The 24,169-nt window shown below is 53.9% G+C and overlaps 1 protein-coding gene across 4 annotated transcripts in view; it reads right to left on the reverse strand.

Moving 5' to 3' along the window:
* The window catches only part of SMG6 (SMG6 nonsense mediated mRNA decay factor), a 108,780-nt gene that overhangs the window by 11,720 nt on the left and 72,891 nt on the right, over positions 1-24,169 (reverse strand). For 3 of the 4 annotated variants that reach the window (XM_051809779.1, XM_051809776.1, XM_051809780.1), the window contains exons 14-15: positions 6,123-6,299; positions 3,086-3,235 (exon numbers count right to left, since the gene is read on the reverse strand). In XM_051809779.1, the coding sequence (XP_051665739.1) occupies positions 3,086-3,235; positions 6,123-6,299 (327 nt within the window). The remainder of the gene's footprint in view (positions 1-3,085; positions 3,236-6,122; positions 6,300-24,169) is intronic. The other variant, XM_051809778.1, reaches the window with a different exon arrangement.

A 24,169-nucleotide genomic window follows, 5' to 3' on the forward strand; every position in this document is an offset into this window, starting at 1 on the left:
TCCCAGCGCACAGCGGCGGCACAAAGGACAGGGGACGCTGAACAGCATGGACCAAGGGCCTGGCCAAGCAGCAGGGGTGGCTGGGAGAGCAGGGCACGACCTGGCGCGGGCTGGGGACAGCCCTGACTGAGAATGCTGCCTGCCCCAGCAGCATTGCTACCACCTCCTCTTGTGTACCTGCCTGCTCGGACTCTTCTCCTTCCAGATAACTGGGCAGCACCCAGGGATTTGGCTGGTCTTTCACCTTGTCCCAGTAAATCTCTGCTGCTACCAGCTGTCACCAACTCTGTCCCAGTCCAGGTATGTTGTGAGGGCAGAGACAGGCTGGCAGTGGAGCAAGGGAGCAGCAGCCAACCCATCACCAGGGCCAGGCAGCAAAGGGCTGCCCAGGGACACAAGAGACCTTACCCTGCTCTGGCCTGCCTTTCCCACTCAGAGTAATGGTTTTGCGGACCAAGGTCATGTAGGGGAACAGAGCTGAGCTTTCCTGTTCTCTCTACAGCTGGTGCTGGCCAAGGGTCACCCTGTTTGTCATGTACCCTGCCTGGACCTGTGCTCCCCAGCAGCCTGAGCCACAGTCCTGCACACACCCAGAACGGACAGGGACTAAAGGAGCTCAGTGAAGTCCAAATTCCCCTTGAGGTGTGAATGTGACCCCAGCATGGAGGCTGCAATGAGAAGCCATAGGGTTGTCCTGCAGCAGCAGTGAACCTGGAACAGTGTCGGGTGTGTGATCTCCACCAGCAGCACAGCTGGGCTGCCAGAGGCGGGGAGCAGGGCAAAGGCAGGGACAGTGCAGGAAAACCTGCTGGGGAGAAGGCAGTGACTTTACCCATGAGAAGCACAACTCTGCAGGTCCCAGTTGAGACCCTGACACCACGCTCCCCTTGGACACAGAAAGAAACCAGATGGCCAAGAGATGAAAGCTTTGCCCTGCACCCTGGGTCCCTGCACACACCATCACAGATTCTACAGAGGGCAGCCACAGCACTTGGATCCGAGCCCCCACTGCTATGCAGGCACAGTCACACAGCCCTGCGTGGGGAGCTGAGGCTCTCAAGTGTGCTGATACAGGAGCCACATCTGCTGGACTCAGATGTATCTATGCTTGTCCCCAGGATAATGAAAGTGGGACTCGGAGAGCACCTGATGCTCTCTAGGTGGGCAGTGAATGAGAGGCTGTAACAGGGAAGGCAGAAGGTCCTCAAGTCTCATGAAACATAAAATCTCTTGGGAAGAGCAGAAAGGTCAAGGATCACAGGCTAAGAGGGAAAGTGGAGGGGGTGGATGCTGAGCTGGCTCCAACCTGGCCTCTGCCGGCAGCATTTTCCACCCGAGCTCCTCCACTCCTCGAGCTGCGTGGTCAGTACCAGGGCAGGGAGAGGACTGGGGCAAGCACACATGTTCTGCTCTAGGCCATTCCCAGCCAGCTATGGACTGGATGACTTTACTGAAGCCCTAAGGACTTCTCCTCCGCCCCGCGCCGTCAGACTCCAACTGCACCTCAGCTCTCAGCTGTGCAGCCCCTGAAGCTGCCCACACCCTCATTTTGACCTCTCTCTGCCTGCGAGCATTGGCCCCAGCACGGCCGGGGAGGAAGGGAGGAGCACGCCGGGGGGAGAAAGCCCCTGACAACATCAGGCAGCCCCCACTCTCCCCGCAGAATGGGCAGCGGCCATCCCGGGGGGCCCTGCTGCAGCTGCGCTGGTCGCCGGGGCCGGGATCTGCTGCATGCTGCCCTCCCTGAACATGTGCAGTTCCTGTTTGCTGTGTCTGTACAAGGCAGTGGGAAGTGGGGAATTTACTTACACCTCCCGCTTAACAACCCTGGGAGGCTGGAAGGCTTCAGGCCGCTTTAATTTACAGCCCATCTCTCCAATCTCTCACTCGTTCGCTGCTGCTTTCTTCCTCCTTGTATTAACGTGACTCAGGTACCTGCCAACAATAATGGACTCGCTTGCGGGGGCGGGCCCCTCCCTCCCGGCACAACTTCTACCTTCGCCTTGATATGAATTGCTCCAAATTCAAATGAAAAAAAAAAAAAAAAGAAAAAAGGCAAAATCTGAAAAGGTTGGGGTGGGTTTGGAAAAGCGAAGCGCAGTGGTTCTGGGCCCGGCGCCAGTAGCCGGAGGGTACACATGTGCAGGCTCTCCCAGTAGGGCCTTCAGCAGCCCTGTTTTACAACCACCTCGGCACACACTGCAGAGTTCACGCATATGGCCAGACAGATGTGTCTGGCTTACGTTCAAGGCTGGAAAATGAAGAATTATGGAAGTGAAGGGCCCTGGGCATTAGAGAGGGCGGAGGTGAGGGGGAGGGGAGCCAGGGAGAATTTTTCCTCTGCTGAGAAATCTTCATCTGGGCTGCGAGGCTGGAGGAAGAGGGGTTGTGAGCAAGGAGGCAGCCAACAGCCATGCATGTGAGATTGCTCTTAAAGCAACAGGGTGCATTGCCAGGGGTCTGCTCCCAGTCCAACCAGTTTACTTCACCAGTTCCCACTGGGAAACATGCTCAGATCAGGCCAGGGCCAGGCCAGGATCACCTGTATCCCTTCTGTTTGTCCCCATTACGATGGCAACGTTCTGGCTGCAGCAGCCGTTCGCAGACTATTTTTCCGCCGCTGGCTCCTGCATGAACTCTGCCGTTCTCGTCCCACCCTCTCCCTGTCTGCCTGTGCCCCGCTACACAGGAAAGCTGATTTCTCACTGAACCGTGGAGCCTCTGCCCTGGGTGGGGGGACAGCTCACTGCCTGGCACACACAGCACTACAGCTCTGCCAGAGCTCCTGGGTGTGTTGACAGCTCTGTAGGGAAGCTATGTCTGCCTTCAAGAGGGTCCCAGGAGTCCCCAGAACATTCACCTCAGGGGTTGAGACAGCAGATCTTACCCAGGGTGGGGACAGCAACCCCGATGGCCCTTCCAGAGGGCCAAAGCTGATCTTGCTGCTGGGTTTCACAGAGACTGCACAGGGCACCTACACTCAGGGAGGTCAAGGTGCTATGGGACATCCCAAGAGGCTGCTGAAGCATGGCAGGATAACGGCTGTGCACCATCAGCACAGCGAGGTGGGATCAGCCCATCATACCTGAATCTTGTCTTGACGGCGCTGCTGCTCAGCAACTTTCCTGGCCAGGGCTTGCTTTTTGGCTCTGAGCTCCTTGATGTCCATCTCTCCTCCACTGCCTTCAGTCTCCGAATCATCTTCAAATGCCTCAATCCTCACATCATCCTCCTTCTTCCAGGAAATGCAGAAAGAGAGCAAAACAGGAGAGAAGTCATTGTAAGGGATGCTGGTGACACGGATCATTCTCGTTTTGCTCTCATTCTTCCAGCAGACAAATCCCTGTCAGGCATGGTCCATCATCCCTTGCTGATGAGTGACTGACTATTTCTAAACATCCAAAAGAAGCCAATTAATAGTAAACATCCAGGAAATGACAAGGTGAGACAGGAGGTAACGGGGCAGGAAAGGCAGCGACCAGGCAGGGCAGGGGCAGCCCGGTTTTAACACTCTGTTCTAAAAATCACACCCTCTTCCTCACCTTGGAAAACTCTTCCCACAGCCTTGGGTGAGTCACTGATGTTTTACAGCCTTCAATGCTGTGAAACCATGGTATTTCCCTGTCTCTCTGCTTTGCCTGGCTGTTTAGATGACACATCCCTTGGAGCAAATGCTGCTCTATGAGGCTGTACGAGGCTGCTCTAACCCTGCTGCCTCATCCCAGGCTGGGAACACAGGGTGGTCATCTTGACAGGAAACTCAAATACATGAACCCAAGAGAGAAAAGAGCCTCTTGCCCTTCTCTGTTTTCATTTCGGTACAAGTCAGAGAGATGACTGCACCCACCACAAAACTTCTATCTGACTTGGAACAGATGTTTCAGAAGGAGACACTGAATCTTGACTTTAAGTTCGATATGAACTCAAGGTTCTCCAACCTCCTGCCCACATAAGCACTTCTAGACCATGTTGCATCTTCTCCCTCTCCTAGAGACCCTTCCCTGGGGTTTTCCACCAGGAGTTCTGCAGGCCCTTCCCAGGACACCTACACTGTCTAAACTAAAGACCCCAGAAAGAGTCACGCTGTTCCCTCTCCAGGTGAAGGACACACTGGCCTTTCCCCATGTACCCAAATCTCTGGGACACAGGAAGGTGGGAGGTGGTGGCCAGTGTCTAACTGGGGATCAGTCACAACCAAGTTCAGCTGCAGCTTTGTTGCTCTCCCCAGTGACTTCAGGTCTGAAGGGGAGCCCACAAGTCCCTGTTCCTCAGCACGTCCCACACGTGCTGCCCAGGAGCCCAACTCTGCCACTCCTGCTGACAACCACCCCTCGCCCAGGCCCCCTTGCTGCCCGCTGCAGTGACCACAGTCCTTCCCAAGCCCTGCCACCGCCCATCTCCTCTTCCCTGCACAAAATCCAAGGGTTGTGATGGGGCTGGGAAGAGTTCCCAAGTAGCACCTGGGCAGAAAGACCTGCTCTGAGTCCTGAGAGGGCTGCAGGGAGGGGACAGACCCTGCACAGAGGGATGAGCATGGCTACACTCCTTGCCCTGTGCAGGCTGCCATGACATGTGGCAGCAGGAGGGACCCGTGGTCTTAATTTAGAACAACCCCAGCACTGCACAGTCGCGCACTCAATCATTTCACCAGGACCGCACACCCGCCTGGCCACAGAACCACCTACTCTTCTCTCCCTGTGACTTTTTAGGCATGGGAAGGAGGAAGACGGAGCCCTCAGGCTCACTTCCCTCTGCTGGGACAGCCTGGACGACAGGGGATGGGGGGATGCTGCCAGAGGGAGAGCGTCGGGGAAGGGCCTCGGGGAAAAGTGTCTGCCAGATCTGCTGCGGTGGGTCGGGACCCGCTTGCCCAGTGTGGTGGTGGTCACGCTGGAGAGCTGGAAGCTCCCTTGAGATCAGAGCCAAAGGAGGAAGCTCCAGGGTTGCACAATGAGCTCAGGAAGAGGTTCCCACAGCTGAGAAGAGTCTGTGGGGACAGGGCAGGAGTGAGCTACCCTCATGCTGTGCTTGTTCACAGCAGGAATTGGAGGGACTGACCCGAGAACAGGACCATCCCTGTCATGACACTGGATAGAACCTGAAGATCCTCCCATATCCCATAAGTCAGCTTGAAAACCTCCAGCACATTCTCCAGAAGAGAACAAAGGTCCAGGTCTCTCACCTTTACAGAGACATCTCTTGCTGTCTGGGGATTTGCTCTGACCCTCAGTGCAAAAACAAATCACCTAAAATCTGTCCCTGCTCAGTTGGAGCTGGATGCTGGGACAAAGAGGGTGCTGAGCACAATCTTGCTCTGGGCTCCTCCAGCTGTCAGCTCCCTGGGGCACACAGAGCCATGGGACACAGACAAGGTACTGTCCCCATAGGGGGTGATACCCCTCTGGCTCTGAGTGCCTGGCCTCGGCACAGGGAGGGGAGCCAGAGGGAGCCTGGGCAGTGTGGGCCACCCAGCTTCCCGTTCCCAATGCCTCTGCCCCTCTCTCCTGTTTCCCTGGCCTTTCCAACTGCAAGATTAAACAGAAGAAAAGAGTCAACCTGCAGAGCGGCTGGCAGGGCCCTTAAACACACACACGGAGCCTGGAGTGAAGCAAGGCCTACAGGAACAAGCAAGGGCAGAAAAACAAGAGTTGAATTCCTTAATCACATCAGGATGTGAGAGGCAGGGGAGGGACGGGGCGCCAATGTCAGCTCTTCCTGTACGTGTGCTGGAGGCTGGAGCTCAGGCCTCCGCTGCAACGAGCTCCACGGCTATAAACTTGATCCTGAAGCTGAACCCTGACACCCCCTCGCCCACCTCCTCTCCCGGGGCCTCGGTGCTGCACGTTATTAAAGCTCCCCCCCGCTCTGGGTATGAAAAAGCAGCATCTGGAACTCATAGCAGAGTGCTAGATAGAGGCAGGCGGGCTGGACTGGCAGGAAAGGGCACGAGTGAAGCACACTCGGGAGACAAGGGCTGTGCACCATTTGCCCCCCCGCCTCCCCCCATAAAATGCACACACAGCTACGCCAGCTATAAATAGCGGGAGCTGCAGGGCAGGCACAGGCTGGGCCCCACAGGGGTGATTCTTCCTTCACCGAGGCGCGCTCTTCCCGCACGGTACCTGATCTTCCAGTTGTTTTCCCTCTTGGCTTCCCATTTCCTTTCCCATGGCGTCTGGGACGGGTGCCACTGACACATATTTTCCACCCTTGAATGCCAGCAAAGGCTCTTCTTGTCCACAAAGGGCTTCCAGGAAATACTTCAGAACTGTGACCCTCTTGCAGTCGGCTGCAATAACCTACGGGGTGAGGACGAGGGGGTTGGGGAGAGGGAAAGGAAAACAAAGTCAGTGCAAAGGGGAGTGGATGAGTAACGACCAGGGGGAAATGTTCAGGGATAGAAAGCCCAGTGGGATGGAGGCAGCACCGCAGGGATGTGCGGGGTGCCCCTCTTCTAAACAGGGATGGAAGGGGTTTGCTTTGCCTTGCAGCCCACTGTCCCCAGGGAAAGGGAGGCAGGCAAAGTGAGGACACCCAGCACCAGTCCGTATTCTGTCCTGCCTCCTCTGTGCACCCCAGGGTTGCAGGACTGCCAGGGGACAGCCAGTCCCCTGCTCAGCTCCAAATGGGGAAAGAACTGCTGAACCATGAGAGATCAATGATGTGGCTGGTCCCTACTTTTCGTTTTGGCTCCATCGCCAGATTCCCCCCCAAAAGCTGGGGAGGGATGCAGGTGTGAGAATGGGTGGGTGAGGGCATTTAAGAAAAACTTCTTGCCTCCAGCCCGACCCCATCCCATGGGCCCATCTTACAGACCCACTGGGGAGCCCCGTCAGGGAGGCTGGGACGGATCTGGCCAGAAGGAAACTCAATAGCTTGGGTAATTATCCAATTTATGAGGCTCTCAAATGGAGTTTCCAGAGCATGGGAGCCCGGTGCCTCCACAGCCCCATCCCGCGCGGCACAGCCTCTGCCGGCACCTCTGTCAGGGCTGGCCTCGGCTCAGCCTTTGTCCCCTTGCAGCAGGGCTCTGCACCTGCACAGCTCTCCCCTGGTGCTTCCTGCTGACCGGTGTCACCCCCAGGAGCTGCAGATTTATAGGGAGAAAGTCAGCAAACAGGACTAAAAGTGCTACATGCTACAGACACGAAGTCCACATTGACACCCAAGCTTCTCCTGCCCCGCACAAACCACCCTGGTGTTGCTCTGCTCGTACAGAGCCTCACAGACCCCTGTCCCAAAAGGGTCCCTGCAGGCTCCCACGACCGGGATTCTGAAGCTGGAGAGAGGGTCAGACCCCATACAGGTGACTCAACCAGGTGCCTCACACTCAGGGACACACACGGTGCGATGCCAACGCCACACACCCCGGTGTCACCGCACACCGGCTCGTCACCATGCTGTGCCCTGGAGGGGCTGTGCCACGGTGAGCAAGGGTTGGCAGCGGCATCAGCCCAGCCACACCAAGCTGCTGTGAGAGGAAACTTCTGCTCTTCCACAGAGCTGCCAGTTTCCTCTCTGCGGGCTAATTTTAACCACCGTGTCGCTGTAGTGCGTGTCAAAAACCTGACCCTCCTCTGACCTCCAACCTCCCACCCCAGCTACTGCCAGAGCAAAGCACCCCCGTGGGCCTGCAGCTGGGGTTGCCTCCATTTGATCCCCCCTGGGATTCCGTGTCCCCCCTGTACCTAGACAGACAGGCAGAGGGGGAAGAGAATCCCCTTCCTCTCTGTGGAGGCAGTTGCTGCTGCAGAAAGGTAGTATGAGCAGGCTGATCACAAGTGTTAATATTTAGGGGAGCAAAGGACCCATAATCATTGATTCTGCTCCTAAAAAATGTGTCCTGTGGGACCAAGGTTAGCAAGAACAAAGTGACACAGGCCCAGCAGCCCCAGAAGCAGTTTGGGTTGCTGGGGACCATCTGTCCCAGGGCAGCTCTTTGCTGCTTGTGACATCCAGCCAGGAGCAACCCCTGCAAGTGTCACCACAGGAACATTCCCATCCTCCTGGCTCTCCTTCAGGAATGATTGTGTGCAGAGGAAAGTCAGAAGGAAAGAGAACGAGCAAAATGGGAATGCTTGTCATGGGAAACAACATGAGAGCTCTGGGCTGCAGCAGCCCCAAGGGAAGTGGTGGAAACCTCACCACCAGTTTCACCCTCAGTCGACGGGCTAATGCCATGGAGACCCAGCCTGACTCACATGGGGTGACTTCAGCCCAGGGATTTTCCAATCTGGGTACCTGCAGTTCCCTTGTGCCCAGGCTGCTGGGTGAGCAGAGTGCCCAGCACCAGCAGCCACATGCTGTGGGGTGCCAGGATGTGGCCAACAGCAGCAGCACTGGGGAAAGGGATGCAGGAACTGCCTGTCTAGGTGCGTAAGAGATAGGCGCCCTATTCTGCCACCTTTCCTGAGGGATTTCTCAGGACACCTTTAGAAATAAAAGCCATTGCATCCAGTGTAGGACCCATGAGGTTTTCAGGAGGGGCTGGGTGCTGACACAGCTGCAGTGCAGCCATCACTGCACAGCAAAGGCTTAAATCTGAGCCTCCTGGATTGGGAATGACCAGGCATAGTGCAGAAGAGCTCCCTTCACCCATGGCTGGGGCTTGGGACAAGGGCAGGTGGGATCACTCCTTCCTCCCCCGAAGAAGAAACCAGTAGGAAACACCAGATTTCCTGCCAAGCCAGCACAGCACATGCTTAAATCCAGCTCATCTGCTGGGGAGAACAGAGCCCAAATGAAGGCCCATGACATAATGCCACAGCAACTCGTCTCATGAACACATTTTTCCAGCCCACATGAATGAAAAACAGGGAAGGAGCAAATGCTCTGCACATCCCTGTCACGTGCAGCCCAGCTCGAGGAGCAGCCCGGGGCTGTCGGCAGCCAGGCTGGCCCCTCGATGGGGCAGCCCAGCCTAGGCAGTGCTGGGAAAGAAGTGACCTGTGACTGGCACCCAGGTCTCTCTCGGCAGAGCAGGACCTTGCGTGTTGCAGAGCAACCCACTTTTGTCAGAAACTTCCTGTTTCGGAGTGGAAACCCGAGTGCCCGTGGCAGCTCCGGGATAACTGGGGCAGTGGGGATGGCTGTGAAGGTGCTCTCCAGCTCACTTGGAGATTCCAGTGGAGCACGGTAAGGACACCAGGAGCTGTGCCCACCCTTCCCGAAGGAATGGGAGTACAAAATGACACGGTGTCAGTGCATTTGGTGATGTGGCAGCAGACACCCCGGCCCCAGCGGGGAATACAGCCCTTCCCCCTCCGACCGTGCAGTGCGACAGCAGGAACCGAAAGCCTGGCTTCAAGTCATTGCTGGGTATGAAAATAGGCCTGACACGCACACAGCCGCTCTCAAAGGAAAACCGAAACCGAGAATTGCTGAAGTGGTCTGGTGCCCCCGTCCGTGACCCGGGCTCAGTTCCCCAGAGGCATCGCAGAGCCCTTCGCCACCGCGGTGCCTCTCGGGGACACGTGGCTGGGACCAGGCGTGGGACCGAGGTGGCTTCGGCTGCAGCAGCCCCGATTGCCAGCCTGATCTCATCAGGGCTGGAGGGGAGAGGTTTCCAGTCTCCTTCTCCATCAGACAGGGGGCTCACCACCAGCTCCAGCACCAGCCACCCACTGGGGGCTGGCGGCTGCTCGGCCACACTGACGAGGCTCATTAGCCAACTGCTAATTCATGGGTCACATATTAACATACTGATCATTGAGTAAGACACAGCAGGACACACATTAACACACACTAACTGCCTGTAGAGACCCATTGGGCTGCACATTAACTGTACCAGCTGTTGGGTCTTCAAAGCCACTCTGCAGTGCCAGTGTCACCTCCTGCCAGCAGTGAGTGGCGTTCCCCAGTCTGAGGGATCCCCAGATCTAATGAAGCTGATCCCCTCTATGGTCTTGGCTATTTCCCTCTGCAGATAAAACAGGCAGAAGGGAAAAGCTTCCCTCAGTGCTGTGGAAGGCAGAGAACTCCTGCACCTGGCCCGAAGGAGATGCAGCCCCGACATCACCACGTGTCCTCCAGGAGATTTAGGGGGAGGGAAGGGCCTCGCTCGGAGAGCTGTGAGCGCTGTGCCCGAGGGGACACCTGCACCTGGTGCTGGCAGGGTGACACCACCAGAAACCAGCCACGGTCTCGCTTTGGGTCAGAGACGTGCCTGGAGCCGGGGGGGCAGCGGCTGTGCCCCCGCCCCGGCCCCGCTGCTCCACACACGGCTCTCCCGCAGCTCAGCAAATCGCTGTCACACCCTCCGCCGCCTTCAATCAACTTTTACAACTTGTTAATTTTACGCAGCGTCCTAAAGAGCAAATAACTGGAAGGCAGGAATGCAGACTCCTTCAGCTAGTCCAAAGAGCCTGAGGCAGCCAAGCCAGCTGGCCAGGGGAGCCCTGCTCAGCCGCAGGGACCTGCCACATCCCGGGGGGAACTTGGTCCGGAGGGGGCTGCCCCACTCCCACGGCAGCCTCTGGCAACGCCACGCTGCTGCCAGCGGGTGTGTGGAGGGACCCTGGCAGCTTCTCCCTGAACAAAACCTTAGACTCCACAAGGAAACAGGAGGCAGCGGCTTTGGAGAGGGGATTGCTTGGAGGACAGGCTGCCATTGCCGGCTCTGCATTCCTATGTGCGAGGGGGAGACACCAGTACATCCTGACAGCTGGATTCAAAAGGGGAAAAGGACATGAGAAGTTTGAGTCATAGCGTGGAGAGATCCCATCCCAGATTCAGAGATGGGAATGGGATAGGACCGGGACTCAGAGCCAAGCTCCAGCACGATCCAGCGTGGGGATAACACTGTTTTTGCCACATCAGTTTAAATATGGCTTAGCTGAAGTAGCTGAACGATGCTGAAACTAAGTGAGCCCCAAACAATCTAAACCACGCAGCGACTACATGGCCCAGCTGAAACATTTGCACTGACCCTGCTAAAACATCCAGGCAAGGCAGGCCATGGCTCAAAGCCTCCCTGTGCCCTGTGCTGCCTCCTCCCATCCCTGGGGATCCAGCTTGGAGGAGGAGCACAGAGGAAAGAGCCTGGTTTGGTTTCATCCCTTCTGGGTTTTCATCTCGCAGGCTCGCACAGAAGCTGGGCTGGGTTTAACCCTGGACTCATCACAGCCCAACTTCTCTGGGCTCGTTCTCCAGCCAGGGTGTGACCTGAGGATCTCCTTGCTCTGCCCAGCCCCAAATACAGACTGAAGGGGTTTGGCCACCTGGGTAGGGAGGACAGAGGCTGGGCAGCAGTGCTCACAGCTGGATGCAACCCTGGTTTCGACAGCTGAGAGCTGCCTGCAGCCACAGGTCTCTCAGAGAAACTTCTAATTTTGACTAATCCCACAACCAGGTTCGGTGGATGCGGCTCCCACATGGCTGCAACTCTGTGTGTGACCCGAGAGAGCAACTGTGGCTGCAACAGGGCCCAAATCAAGGCACCACTGGCTCCAATGGATCTCGCTGCTGCCCTGGCTTTGCAGGACCTTGTGCTGGCATGGGCAGTGCCTGGCACCAAACAGAGAGCACAGCTGGGGAAAGGATCCACCACATCCATGCCTGAAGCTCCATCACAGCAGAGATGAGCATGAGAAAACACCCAGGGAAGACAGATAAGCCCAGAAGAATCACTCCAATTGCTCTTCCCCATGGCCTCTGCTGGAAGACCACTCTCCCTGCTTTGCAGGGGCTCCCCAAAGAGAAGGTGTGGCCATATCTTACCCAAAACCTCTCTCCCAGCATTCTGAGCCTCGCAGAGGCACAGCTCCAGCCTCTGCACTGGGGCAACATGGTCTCAGACGAGTCATCGGAGCAGATGTGCTTTTTGGCCTGGCAAACCCTCTGTCTTTCCAACCTTGGCCACATAGCTCAGCCACAACTGGCCTTTAAGGCTGGAAAGCAGCATGGAAAGGGAGAGAACTACCCACCATAATCGAGGTTTGCCAGGATAAGACCAGCCTTGTTTATCCAGTGCAGAGATGTAGAGAAGACACACGGGTGATATAAAGGTGTCAGTTCTCGTTCCCTGACTGGCACCCAGTGGCTGTGGAGCAGGAATACAGACCAAATGTTTACTCATTTAGGTCAGAAGACACTTGAAACTTTGTATGGAAACCCTACACTGTCACAGGTCCCAGCCTATGTCCCTGAAACCCTTTGTGCTGTGGCAGAGCCTGGCACTGTTCAAGAGAACATCTCACAGTTGCTCTCAAGTCTTCCCTTCCTTGGTGATGGCTCATCATGGGGTTGAGGAAAGCTGTTTTTCCACCACAAAATACATCTGAAGATGCAGCAGGAACCTTTCATGACTTTTGTGGAAGAGTGCTGTGTGAAGAAGGGGCTAAAAAAATTACAGCTTTGAAAGAGGCTGTGAAAGAGGCAGATGACTCCCAGACAAACAGTGAATCACACACAGGGACTCCCTCCTCTCTCCCATCCCAGCTACCAGCACATCCCTAATCTTCTCAGGGGAAACAAAGAGAAAAAAATCAAGCCACAGTGTAAAGCCAAGACAGGTCCAGAGGAGCCCGCTCTGCTCCTCCCTTGCAGATCCTACTGGAATCCTAACCTGGGAAGACAAATCCTCAAAATCCTGCCCCAAGCCCGTGGTCCCAGGCTGGGGAAGGAGGAAGGCAAGATCCGTATCCTCAGCAAAGCCAACATGGCACCACCAACAGCTTTCGCAGGGCATGGGCTGTTCTCCCCGCTGCAGGAGTCTCCAGGCTTTTCCTTTTCAGGGACTGGGGGAATTTATTTCCTCTGCCATTTCGGAGGATGCCTGCCTTGCCAGAGATTGTTTTGCAGAGCTCAGACAGATAAGAAAGTGGTTAGCAGGCTCTTCGGTGGAGGAAGGGAGGATTGCTTAGTAAGGGAAAGGGGACTGCTCTGCTCTCAGCAACCACACGCTGCCCTTCCTCTGAGGCCACCGCTCTGGGGGATGCTGGTGCTGGGGACAGGGACAGGCCATCCCAACACCTCTTCACCCTCGGGTGCTTTTCGGGTACATCTGCTCGTGGGGCCACACTGGTGACCAGAGATGCTGTTCCTGTGCCAGGACTGGGATCTGTGTCTTGTGGAATTCGGGAAATGCGGCTGATGAATGTTCAATCCGACATCTCCGTGCGCTCTTGCAACAGCGAGAGCCCTTTCTGCAGGGTACATGGAAAAAAGAAGGGCAGGAGCCAAGTCCAGGCTGCTCAAGCTTGTGGGGACAGTGCTGTGGTTATCTCACACTCTCCCCATTCCAGAATGTGCCTCCCAGAATGACTGGCAGCAGGAGGGACCTGGTGTCTCTGTGGGGCTCACAGGGAGGAAGTCTGAAGATGCACAATTCCTGCTAAAAATGTCCATCTCCAGCACACCAGCAGTGCTCCGTGGAGGTTCAGCTCAGCTCCTCCAGACCCTACACCCACCCTGCAGTGTAGAGCCCTCACCGACAGCTCTCACTGACAGCACAAGTTCTTTCCCAAGGACTTCCCCATGGAGACAACTAGAAACTGCCTCGTGATTTGACCCACAGAGTAACTTGGTGATTCCTGTCCCACAGGACCAGCCACCAGTGTCTGGGGTAGCAGAGTGCTAAGATGTTGGGGGCTGGAAGGAAAAGTGTGACAACACAGGAATGGGGGAGCAGGATGAGAATCTACAATAAAAAAAATAGCAAAAAAAGGTTCAAACCAGAGCTCACCCTGACAGCCTCCACCTGCCCTGCCCACAACACCCACCTCTCACCCTTCCAGTGTCACCTCTGCTTCAGGCAGAGAGAAAACCACAGTGAGAGCCTGTAACACCCATAGCATGGTGGAATTCCACCCTTGGAGGTGTTAACAGGCTGCCCGTCCCTCACAAATCTGACTCCTGACCTCAGCAGCGTGAGGGAGGAGAGGTAAGAGCTGGAATATTCTGCCTGGTGCTGGCAGAGCCTTTTGGGAAGCCATTTCTGTGAGTTTACACAGCTTATACGTTCTCCATGCAGTTCCTGGCCGCCTTCCACTGCAGATGAGAGTTTTATGTCGAATTTTAAGTTTGACCACAAATATTTAAACTTCCTTGGACCACAAATGCTGTATCTTCTTTGTGGTTTAGTTGGCACCAAATGAGTATTTACAGATCCCTATATGTCTGTCTGTCATTTAAATATCTCTCGGAGGTGCCAAAGGCTTCAGAAGTGGGGGGGCTCCTCTGGCAGACCCCTGATTCCCCCTCTCTGCCCTTCATTACTAGGCAGAGGCAAGAGAGACGTGCAGGCACTGGCCAAGCCCTTGCAGAGGGCACAGCTGCTCTGGGTTGAGCGTTTCATACTTGCACTCTATTAAGTTTGCTTTCCAGAGAATGTCATCTGAGATCCCACTGTAACTTCCACAGCTCTTTGCCCTGGTGGATACTTGAACTGGGATGAAAGTCTTTGGAATTTTCTCCTCTTCTTTTAGGAAACCAAGTCTACAGGAGATTGTTTTAATGAGAACCGCTAAAACCTCCTAAAGCAGCACAGCTCCCACCTGGCCACTGCTTGTAGCCTCCCCACAGGGATTTTCACTTCCTCAAACACCAGCAATTCTCAGTGGGTGACAATCCTGACCTGCTGAACTGGGATCCTGCTCTAGGGAAACTGGCTGGAGTGGTCAGTGGCAGTGGCAGAACGTACTGAATTGAGGGAGGGCTGTTCGGTCAGGGAAACACAAAATAAACACTGTAAAAAATCCCTCCTAAGCACCCCATGCCAAGAGAATTTGGTGTTGCTGTTACACGGAGCTGGATGAGAAGCGAAGAGCTGAGAGTCCCTGAGCTGACACCCAGCTGGGTGGGTGAGTTACGGGAAGCAGCAGCAGCCCAAAATCTGAGTTAACGTGCACACACCGGCTTGAATCAAGTTGTGTGTGTTTCATTTCCTTCAGACTTTTTACTCTAGGACACAAACTGGATGCTTGTTCCACCAATTTTAGGGGAACTTTAGAACATGGAGTGGTGTGGTAGATGCTGCTCCTGCAACACTGTTTTTACCACCCCAGGGACCCACTCCACTGGCCGGTCATGGCAGCACTCGGGGAGCTCTCCCTAAAGTCCCACCATCCCTTGGGAGACACAAAGCAACTGTGTGCCCAGGGCAAAAGCTCCAGCAACGGCTGCCCACATCAGAGGAAACAGATACCTGAGTCAGAGCCATGCGATGAGAAACCTCCACTCCACAAACCAGAAGCCAGACTGAGCAACGTCAGCGCCGAGCTGCCCCACTGCTGCTTGCATGCCTCTGGGAAGCTCAGGGCACTCCAGCTCTCCTCAACTTTGGAAGTAGAAAGAGAAGCAGCTTTGCTTTGAACTGACAAGCAGGCAAAGCCCTCGTGAAGGGGCAGCTCGCGGGGCTGGGGCTGCCGTGTGCAGGGAGGAGCTCCTCCGACCGTTGACTGTTCTGTTGGGGCCAGTGCTAAATTCCCTTGAAAACAGAGGGTGGGGATACAGCAGGCAATGTAATAACACCAGAAAAATGCCACCACAGCTCTGTCGGCTGCGACACCACAGCCCTAGAGATATTAGCAATACTGGCATTTCCCCCTGCCGCAAGAACCACACTGGCAGTGCGCTCCCGGCGGCTCGGGGCAGGGCGGGAAGCAGCTCACAACAGTTCCAGCAGCCACTTCAGGGAGGGACAAACACTGTATTTTGCTTTACAGTGAAATGCTGCCACTTAGGGGACTCCCGATGACGTTCTTGTGCCTGAGAGCCCATGTCCTCTTCCAGGAGGGGCTGCTCCGAGCAGGAGACACTCTGTTAGCCTACCAGAGAGGTAACTTTCTGCACTGGATGAGAGCTCCGGCCCACGCGGATCCTGCTCTGCTCAAAGGAAGCAGCGAGCACAGCTCTGCTACTTATACCCAATACTCAGCTCTTTTGGCAAATGATTAATGGCCCGAGTCTTGCAGTTGCTCGCTTCCAGCCGGGCCAAGAGCTGCAAACACACCTAGGGAAGGCAAGGGAAGGAGGAATTGGAACAGCGGTTTGTCAGGGAAAGGAAAATTATTCGCTGCGTCTTTGTTTTCGGGAGAGCTCCTCCTCCCGGGAGCGGGATGCTGAGCACAGAGCAGGGCCCCTGCCCTGAAACGGAGGAGCTGAACCATAACAATAGGGTGGGGACTCTGGATGGGCCCCGACAAGTGGGGTGGGCTGGAGCAGGGGCACCGATCCATCCTTTTGACTTCATTCACACTTACAGTTGCATTAGAGACATTTCCTGAAAGCACAGTAGGAAGAGAGGGGTATTCGCTCACTCCACCCTCCATCTAACACCGTCCTCGCGATCCAGCCGTGCACCGAGAGCCAATTCTGGCCTCTGGCAGAGCTGCAAGCCAGACATTACAAGCGCTGGTGTGAGCAGCACAGGTCCCCACCCGATGAGCAGCACACAGACTTGGAGCACAGAGGAGGGGTGCAGCAGCCAGCAAAAAAAAAAAAAAAAAAAAATCAATGTAGGGAAGGAAATGCAGAGCATTGAGTATGTCCAAGGTGGACAAGGAAGTGTCAAGAGTGGGATCTGAGTGTTTGGCTTCAGGACAAGGCAAGGTGCAGCCACCAGCTGATATCGCATGAAACAAGGCAGAGCTTCTCTCGCAAAGGGGGAGGGGAGTAACAGCCATGCTGCTCGGGGGCTTTGAGGCAGGATTTGTGCCACAGTGCTCCCACCCCGGGGCGACTGTATCGCCCTGTCTAGAGCACGTCACCTCCCGAGGATGCCACGACCTGCGACGCGGAGCAGAGGATTGAAAACAGCGCAGCAATCCCCGCGCCTGACTCACCGCGGCCTGGGAGCCTGCGCAGCCCCGGCGCATCGTGATCCTGCATGTGGAGCCTGAAAAACAACTTTTTTCCCTTTTCTAAAAAACAAAAAAAACCAGACGCCCTCTTCCAAATCTGGAGTTACTCAGCCTGACTCACACCAAGGCTCTCCTGGCTCTGCTGGCAGCGCCTGCACGTACCTGGAGTGGGCTGTGCAGGCTGTGCTGGTGATACCCACGGTGCTGCACACCTGGAGACACAGCACTTCCCTGAGTGCTGCAACACCAGCTTGCTGCAGCCAACCCAATTATTTTCAGCTTCAAACTTCAACCATTTTTGGTGAATCCCCGAATGAAAAAAAAAAAAAAAAGAAGCCAAACAAATAAATGAAGACTATAATTTTTTTTTTTTTTTTTTAAATGGGAAAAGTATTTCTTTCATTCTCCCATAATACGAATCCAGCAAACATGAAAAACATGAACCCAAACCAAAGCTCAGACATCACATCTGGGGAGAGACCAAGCATGGAAAATTTTAATCCAAAGGTTAATGTTTGGGAAGCTCCGAGTGTGTGAAATGAGGGGTTAGATGGGTGCTGCTCCACGGCTTGAACAGTTGTTGCCGCCAAGTGGCGGCTTTCAAACGGTGCCTGCCTGCCCCAGCCCAGGCACTCGGGGTCAGGAGCTAAAATAGAAAACAACTGAAATCACTGGAAGCAAACAAACACTCAGATCAGATGCTGGAAAAGCCAAACGAGGAAGGAGCCAGCAGCACGAAACACAACTCGAGCCCTGTGACTGGAAACGGACTCCTGACTCGCCCTGGGTGAACTGCACCAAACCACATGGTGGTGGTGGCCCTGACCACCCTCTCCTGGCTCCTCCGAGCTCTCCTGTGCCGCCTCCGCAGCTCCAAGATCACTTGACAGCCCTGTGACCCTCCTGTTCCAACTGTCACCTCCATGTCCTTTGCTCACTGCTCTGCAGGGTCACACCCCAGTGGTTATCACACCTTGGGGCTTTCTCCACCCCACACCTTTCTCACCAGAACCACCATTTCCTGCCCAAAGACAGAGCACCCAACTCTTACCCTCCCCCCCAGCCCGTCCCCTTCTCCCCAGCCCATCTCCTTCCTCCCAGCCCCAGTCAATGCCTCTCCCTGTACCTACCCAGAGCAGCATCTTTGTTGTTACCCTGCTCACTCCAACCTTGCACCCCAAGCTGCTGGGCTCCTGCACCCCCACTCCCGCTGCAGATCTGCCCTCTGAGCATCTCATACCCCCGTTTCCACCACATCCTGCCTCCAAAATGCCTTTGTCTTCACCTTCTGCATTAGATTATGCCCTTTCCAGACTGCTCCTTCCAGGCACTAGAAATCTCTCATCCCCAAAGCTCCAACAGAATAGCATCCTAATTGCCTTTGTTAGGGATGGGGCCATGCCTGTAAAATTGCCACGGCTGCTGCGGGGCCGTGTCGGCACTAACAATAGCTTAAAAGCTCCAGGAGTTCAGCGTGGAGTCCTCCCACACTAAACTAAACACAAAGAGAAGGGACCATATGTCTGCAAAGGCGGCCGTGTCAGGTGGGTCGGAGTCCGGCTCCCCAGGCTCCCCGGGGGTGGGAAGGGAAGGCACGGCCCCGGCAGGCGTGAGAGCATCCGGCAGAGCCACGCTGCATCCAGAGGGATGCCGGACGGGATGCTTCCTGGGATCAGCCAGGGCAGAGCTGCTCCCTGAGGCAGCGCACATGGGCTTCAAGGAGTTGGAGCATCCCTGCCCGTGGGCACTTGCCAAGCTGTTTCTCTTCAGAGTGCCAAGCCAAAAAGCTCCTTCCCATGTTTCCTGGAGCCACGGGAAGGTTTGATTTTCATCACTTCACTGAGAGATGCAACAGAAAACAACTGCGACCTGCTGCAAAGGGAGGAGGAGGGTGACATCTCCCAAAGAGTTTGGATGTCGTACATTGCTCCCCTCAGGATGGTGGTGCTGACCGAGAAGTGTAAAGAGGAGAGTCTGGATGGATGACGGGGTTCAGCTCCAAAGATGCTAATTTTGACTGGGCACAGGCTGCTCAAGGTGTCAGACACAACCAGGCTGCTGGGGGCACACAGACACTGGCCAGAGAAGGGGAGAGGGGCAACTGTCATCTGTAAGCAGAGAATTTCTGCAAAAAGATGGGAAAAACATAAAATAGTGCACAAAAATGCAAATGGTCCTTTAACAAACTATTGGCTAAGCCAGCTCCAGATCATTTTGGGTGTATGGTGCCTTGCTTGGCTGAGCACAAAATCCAGGCACCTTTTGCTTCCTGACCATGCTCCTCTCTCTGCAGGTAAAAACCTAAATCTGCTGACAACTAACTGCAGAAGTGTGGGGGTAAAAATGAAAAGCAGAAACCAGAAGTGATGTTGAGGGAAACACCAGGAATCTCTGCAGACACCGAATGTTTCTCTAAGCTTAGCCCAGAAAAGGGGCTCTGAAAGCACATGCAGAGCACCTCTGTCTGGGCAGGGGAAGGGCCGACGGGAAGGGCGATGGAGGAGCTGGAGGGAAATCGTGGCAGGGCTCACCTGCAAAGGCAGGGGAAGTGTGTGATGAGAAACAAGAGCAGAACAGGCTGGCAGAGACATGGTTGAGGACTGGGCTCCCTCAGGGTTTGTGCTCATGGAAGCGTGTGCTAGCACGCTCCGAGGAGTCCCAACAAAGGACAGGCAGGCGTGCTCCAGCTGCCCATGGACCATCGCTCCCGCTCTGCAGCCCTCCAGCCAAGGGGGAAAATGTAATCAGAGCAATTTCTATTAGCAAGAATATAAAGACTTGGAAGCTCTGGGCTGTCTCTTGACAACTAATTAATTACCAGGTAGCATCCCCTTGAAGCTGCCAACACAGCACACACAAGTTCCAGCACGATTTAGGGAGAGAGATGAACTTTACAATAAACTCTAGAATTTTACTTCATCTCCCGCCACCATCTGAGATCCTGGGGGAACAGGAAGGGGTGGCAAGAGGCAACTCTGAAGCCATCTGGGATCATCATTAACTCGTTCACTCATGGCCTCTGAAACAAAAATGCCGACTGTACTGTGAACAGCAGCTTCCAGCCAGATGAGCTCCTTGGATTCTCCATTTCTCAAATGCTCTTCTGCCAGTTTCTGCCATAGGGTGCCCATTCCTGGAGCCCCCTCACCTGTCCCCCAAGGCTTTAGCCCTCAGGGCAGCCAGGCTTTGAAACGACGAAGAGCAGGAACTGTGTTTCAAATAGCTTTAGGTGAAATGTTCTTCACTAACAGAAATAAAAAAGAGTAAGTGAAAAAGTATGTCAAGAAAGTAGGAAAAAGATAAGAGGAGATGGAGTGACTGCTGCTGACAGCTTTTATAGGAAAACACAGAATCACACCACTGTGGCAGAAGGGACCAGGAGGCCTTGGTTTGAGCTCATGGACCAGGCTGGTGTGGCCGTGCAGTGCCGTGCCCGGCTGGTCCCTCACCTCCGACCACATCCCACTCCTTGCAGTCCTCAACAGAGCGTCTCTTTCCAGCTGATTAGTTGCTAACTGTGATGGAACTGGTTTATCAGGATAGTCACAGAGCTACACAGAGTGTCCCCACACAACAACTACACCGTGCTGGAGGAAAGGAGACTCCCAGGATCGTTGCCATTCCACAAAGGGACAAAGGCTATCTGGGCTGCAGAGGTCACTGGGAACAGCAGCGGATGCTGCTAACCACTGCAATGTGCCAAGCTTTGTCAGGACATCTCACACAAAAAAGAGAAAGATAACAACAAGCTACAGTTGAAGATCAGGATGTGTGACCTGGGCTTGGGCAGCCAGGCCTGAGAGTCACAGACTGGTCTGGATTAGGAACCTTAAAGATCATCTAGTTCTAAACCCCCTGCAGTCGAACACTTCCATGATTCAGTGTAAGCCCTGAGGCAGCACTGTGAGGTCTAAACTAGGAGATAATACATGAAATACAAGGACATTTAAAGCTGGTCATCCCAACATAACATTTCTTAGGCTCTAGAGACACAGGGACATGGGAGATGCTGTTCAGCGTGGCACATGTGGACTGAACTACACAGTACACCAGGTAGCACCTCAGGGGGATGGTTTTGCCTGCACCCAGGGTAGTATCAGATCAACCAGCGGCACCTTGATCAGCATGTGGGGACAGGGCTACATTTGAGGACTGCCTTGAGGTGACATTTTACACGTGACAACTCTCCCACCTCACCACTTGAGACAACCCTGGCAGGCAGCTTGTCTGGGTTGACAGCTTTTGAGACCAGAAGCCTCCATCTCCCTGCTCCAGGCCACAGCTTTACTGGTGGCCATGGATTTCTTCCTTAGACACCAGGACAGCCACAGGTCATCTTGCTCAGGTGCAAATGTTCTGGGCTAAGCCAAAACATTTCTTTTCTTTTTTAAATTTACTTGATGTAAGTCCAAAAACTGAGATGACATCAAAGAGCCCATTGAGTAGATCCCCTCCAGAAACGCAGGGGGACTTTACCTCGTTAGTACAAACACGGCTCCCCTCCAGACTTCCTGGGAACAGCTGAAGCAGCATCGCACTTCAAAAACCAGCCTGCACATCACAGGGCTGGGGAGGAGCTCAGTTCTGGCTCAGGATTGTTGACAACCATTTCAAAGCCCATGCAGGATCACACGCAATAATTGTCACAGCCCTAGGGGGAACAACTTTCTCTTTGTCCCCAGGATATGGGCTGTAAAGGCAATGGCAGGGCAGGAGCTGTCACATGAAGCAGTTGGGGAGGGGATGAAGTCTGATGTGAAGGAGAGAAAGAGAAGAAGACTTAGACGGTGGAGCAATTTATCCCTCCTGGAACTGGTCAGTGATTGTTTCCCACGAGCTACCAGGAGGGATGGATGTCCCTTCAGATTCCAACCCGTGCCAAGAGAGTACATCTTCTCCTGAGGGATGGTAACTGCCAGCAGTTCTGTCCCTGCTGCAGTCCCCAGCTCGGATCTGCTGCTGGTTGGGGTCTGAGGTCACCTCCAGAGGGACAGAGGAGACCTGCAGGAGTCCAGGCTCAGCCATGGCAAGGAGTGACAATCAGCAGATATGCTGCTTCCTGGAAGAACTGGAACTGATGTGCAAATAATGACAGAAAAAATGTGGGGCAAGGGAGGGTTAGAGAGAGATTAGTCTGGGGCACACTCTGGGAGATACACAATGTTAAGTATGAGGGCAAAGGAAATGAAAACTGGAAACTCAAACATAGTCAAGAATCCAATCCCAGCCTGGGCAGGAAGTTTACACTCTGCTTCTAAATATACATGTTTTTAAATCAACAAGCTTTCTTGTTCCTCAGCTCTACTGTACAACCACACGGGAGAACTAACCGGATAGAGGCACTGCCAAGCTCTCCTGGCAAGGCGTGCTGTCCACGAGGGACAAGGGATGGGCTTCCCTGATCCTGAAGATGCTCTGGCAGAGCAGAATTCCCAGCTCCAAGCACGCTGCTCAGCACGTAGCACCCCGTCCCTTGCAGGCAGATCCTCCTGTGCTCTCCAAGTGCCATGCCCATGGACATGAGAAGAGGGAATGATGCCCTGGGAGCAGGGCTCAGCTGTGGTGCCTCTTTCCTCCCTGCTCTCTGGCCACTGCATTCATGCTCAGCAGTTGGATAGTCACTTATTTTTTTTAATTTGATATAATTATCTGGTAGAAATTACTGTACACAGCCTCTTGGGATCTAAAGCAATTAAGTGAAGATAAATTTCTTTCATGGAGCAAGCTGTCAAAGGATGAAGCAATTTCATTCCCCACTTGAAGTGGAAGCTTTGGGTCATGCATGGTTTATTTGAAACAATGCCATCACCTAAAGCTGCTGATCTTATCTGTCTTTCTCTGTCTCTCCATTTCAAACTGCTGAAGATGTGCAGCGTGGCACTGCCTGAAGTGATGACATCTGGCACCAGGCCAGCTACAGAAACAAGCTGCTCCTCCCCAAGCCCGAGTGCAAGAGGCCAAGCATTCCTATTAAAAAGGGGGAAACCGAGGTGAAATCTGGGAAGAGCTGAAAAGTGGGAATCCTGCCCAAGGGAACAGAAGACCCACTAACTACAGGAGGAGCAAGGTGCCTGCAGGAAGGGGCGGCACTGCCCAAGACAGGATGGGAGCACGTAGGGCATCTCCAAGGGGTAACAGGCTAGCAGGCTTCCTCTTCCTCACCAGGCTGCCCTGAAGCCATCTAAACCAGTCTTCCAGGATTTCATCACAAGAAAGAACAGCCCATGCCCTTCAGTCTGTATGAGGAGAGATATGGCAGGACAGAAATTATAACCCATTAACACATGCATGCTAAGTCACTCAGAATTTCCAACAAATTCTCTCCTGTCCTCACACTTCACCATGCCAAGATGTTTCATCTTAGACAAAAAAACCACATAAAAATTAAAGTAACTAATTTAAATAAACCATTCTCCAAAGTGGTGGTTTTTATCCTCAGAAGGGGAGGATGTAGAGCAAAGAGTGGTCACAACAAGGGTTGTGTTACCTGCACAGGTTCAGCACTGGAGATGCTCCCATGGAGACTCCTGGGAAGGAAGGCATATTTATATTTAGCAGGTACTAAATACTTCCCAAATATGAGGTGTACCCCCCATGATGATACCTGGGCATGTCAGGGCAGTCCCTTACTCAAGTCACAGGGAAGTTGGTAAGGATTCTTGGGTCTAAAAGGAGGTTGCAGCTACAAGTGTAAAAACAGGCAACTGCTGAGCAAATTCAGCTCCCACGGCCTGGACTGATAAGAGCATTTCATCCACGAAGCTTCTGCAAAGCTCAGATCAGTGCTGATCAAATCATTGCTCATTAGGACTAAAAAAAGTTGCTGGTAGTACAGGGAGCTATTAATATAAGCTGGCAACGGGTATAAGTTTGAGAAGCATCTGGGTGACTTAAGAGTGCAAAAATGATCTTCAGAAGTGACCTCAGCACCAGAAATGTGGCACGTCACTGACAGCTGGGAGGTCACTGTATCAACTCCAAAAATGAACAGCAGAAGCCATACCCCCAATGAACCCTTGAAATGCTGCTCCAAGGCCACTTCTCCATGGGAAACATCATGTGTGGATCAGGTATCAGGTGAAGTGACACAGCACTGGAAGCCAGCTCCATCTTCTGTCTATAGACATAAATCTTCCTCCTTCCATAATAATGGCTGCTATAATAAACATCACATCGTTTATGCTTAAGATAAACACGGAACCAAAATGTAAATCTGTTCTGTTGTTCACAGACCAGGCAGGAGTAACTCCTCAGAAAACACATTTGTCTTCATACTGAGAATTTGTGTTTATATGTGCATCTATCTATTCCAAGTACAGAGGAGTTTTGGGGAAGTTTAAAGAGATAAATCAACAAAACGACTACAA

This window comes from Manacus candei, unplaced genomic scaffold (assembly GCF_025592945.1).
Source record: "Manacus candei isolate 608988 ecotype Guabito, Panama unplaced genomic scaffold, ASM2559294v1 h1tg000076l, whole genome shotgun sequence".
Lineage (NCBI taxonomy): Eukaryota > Metazoa > Chordata > Aves > Passeriformes > Pipridae > Manacus > Manacus candei.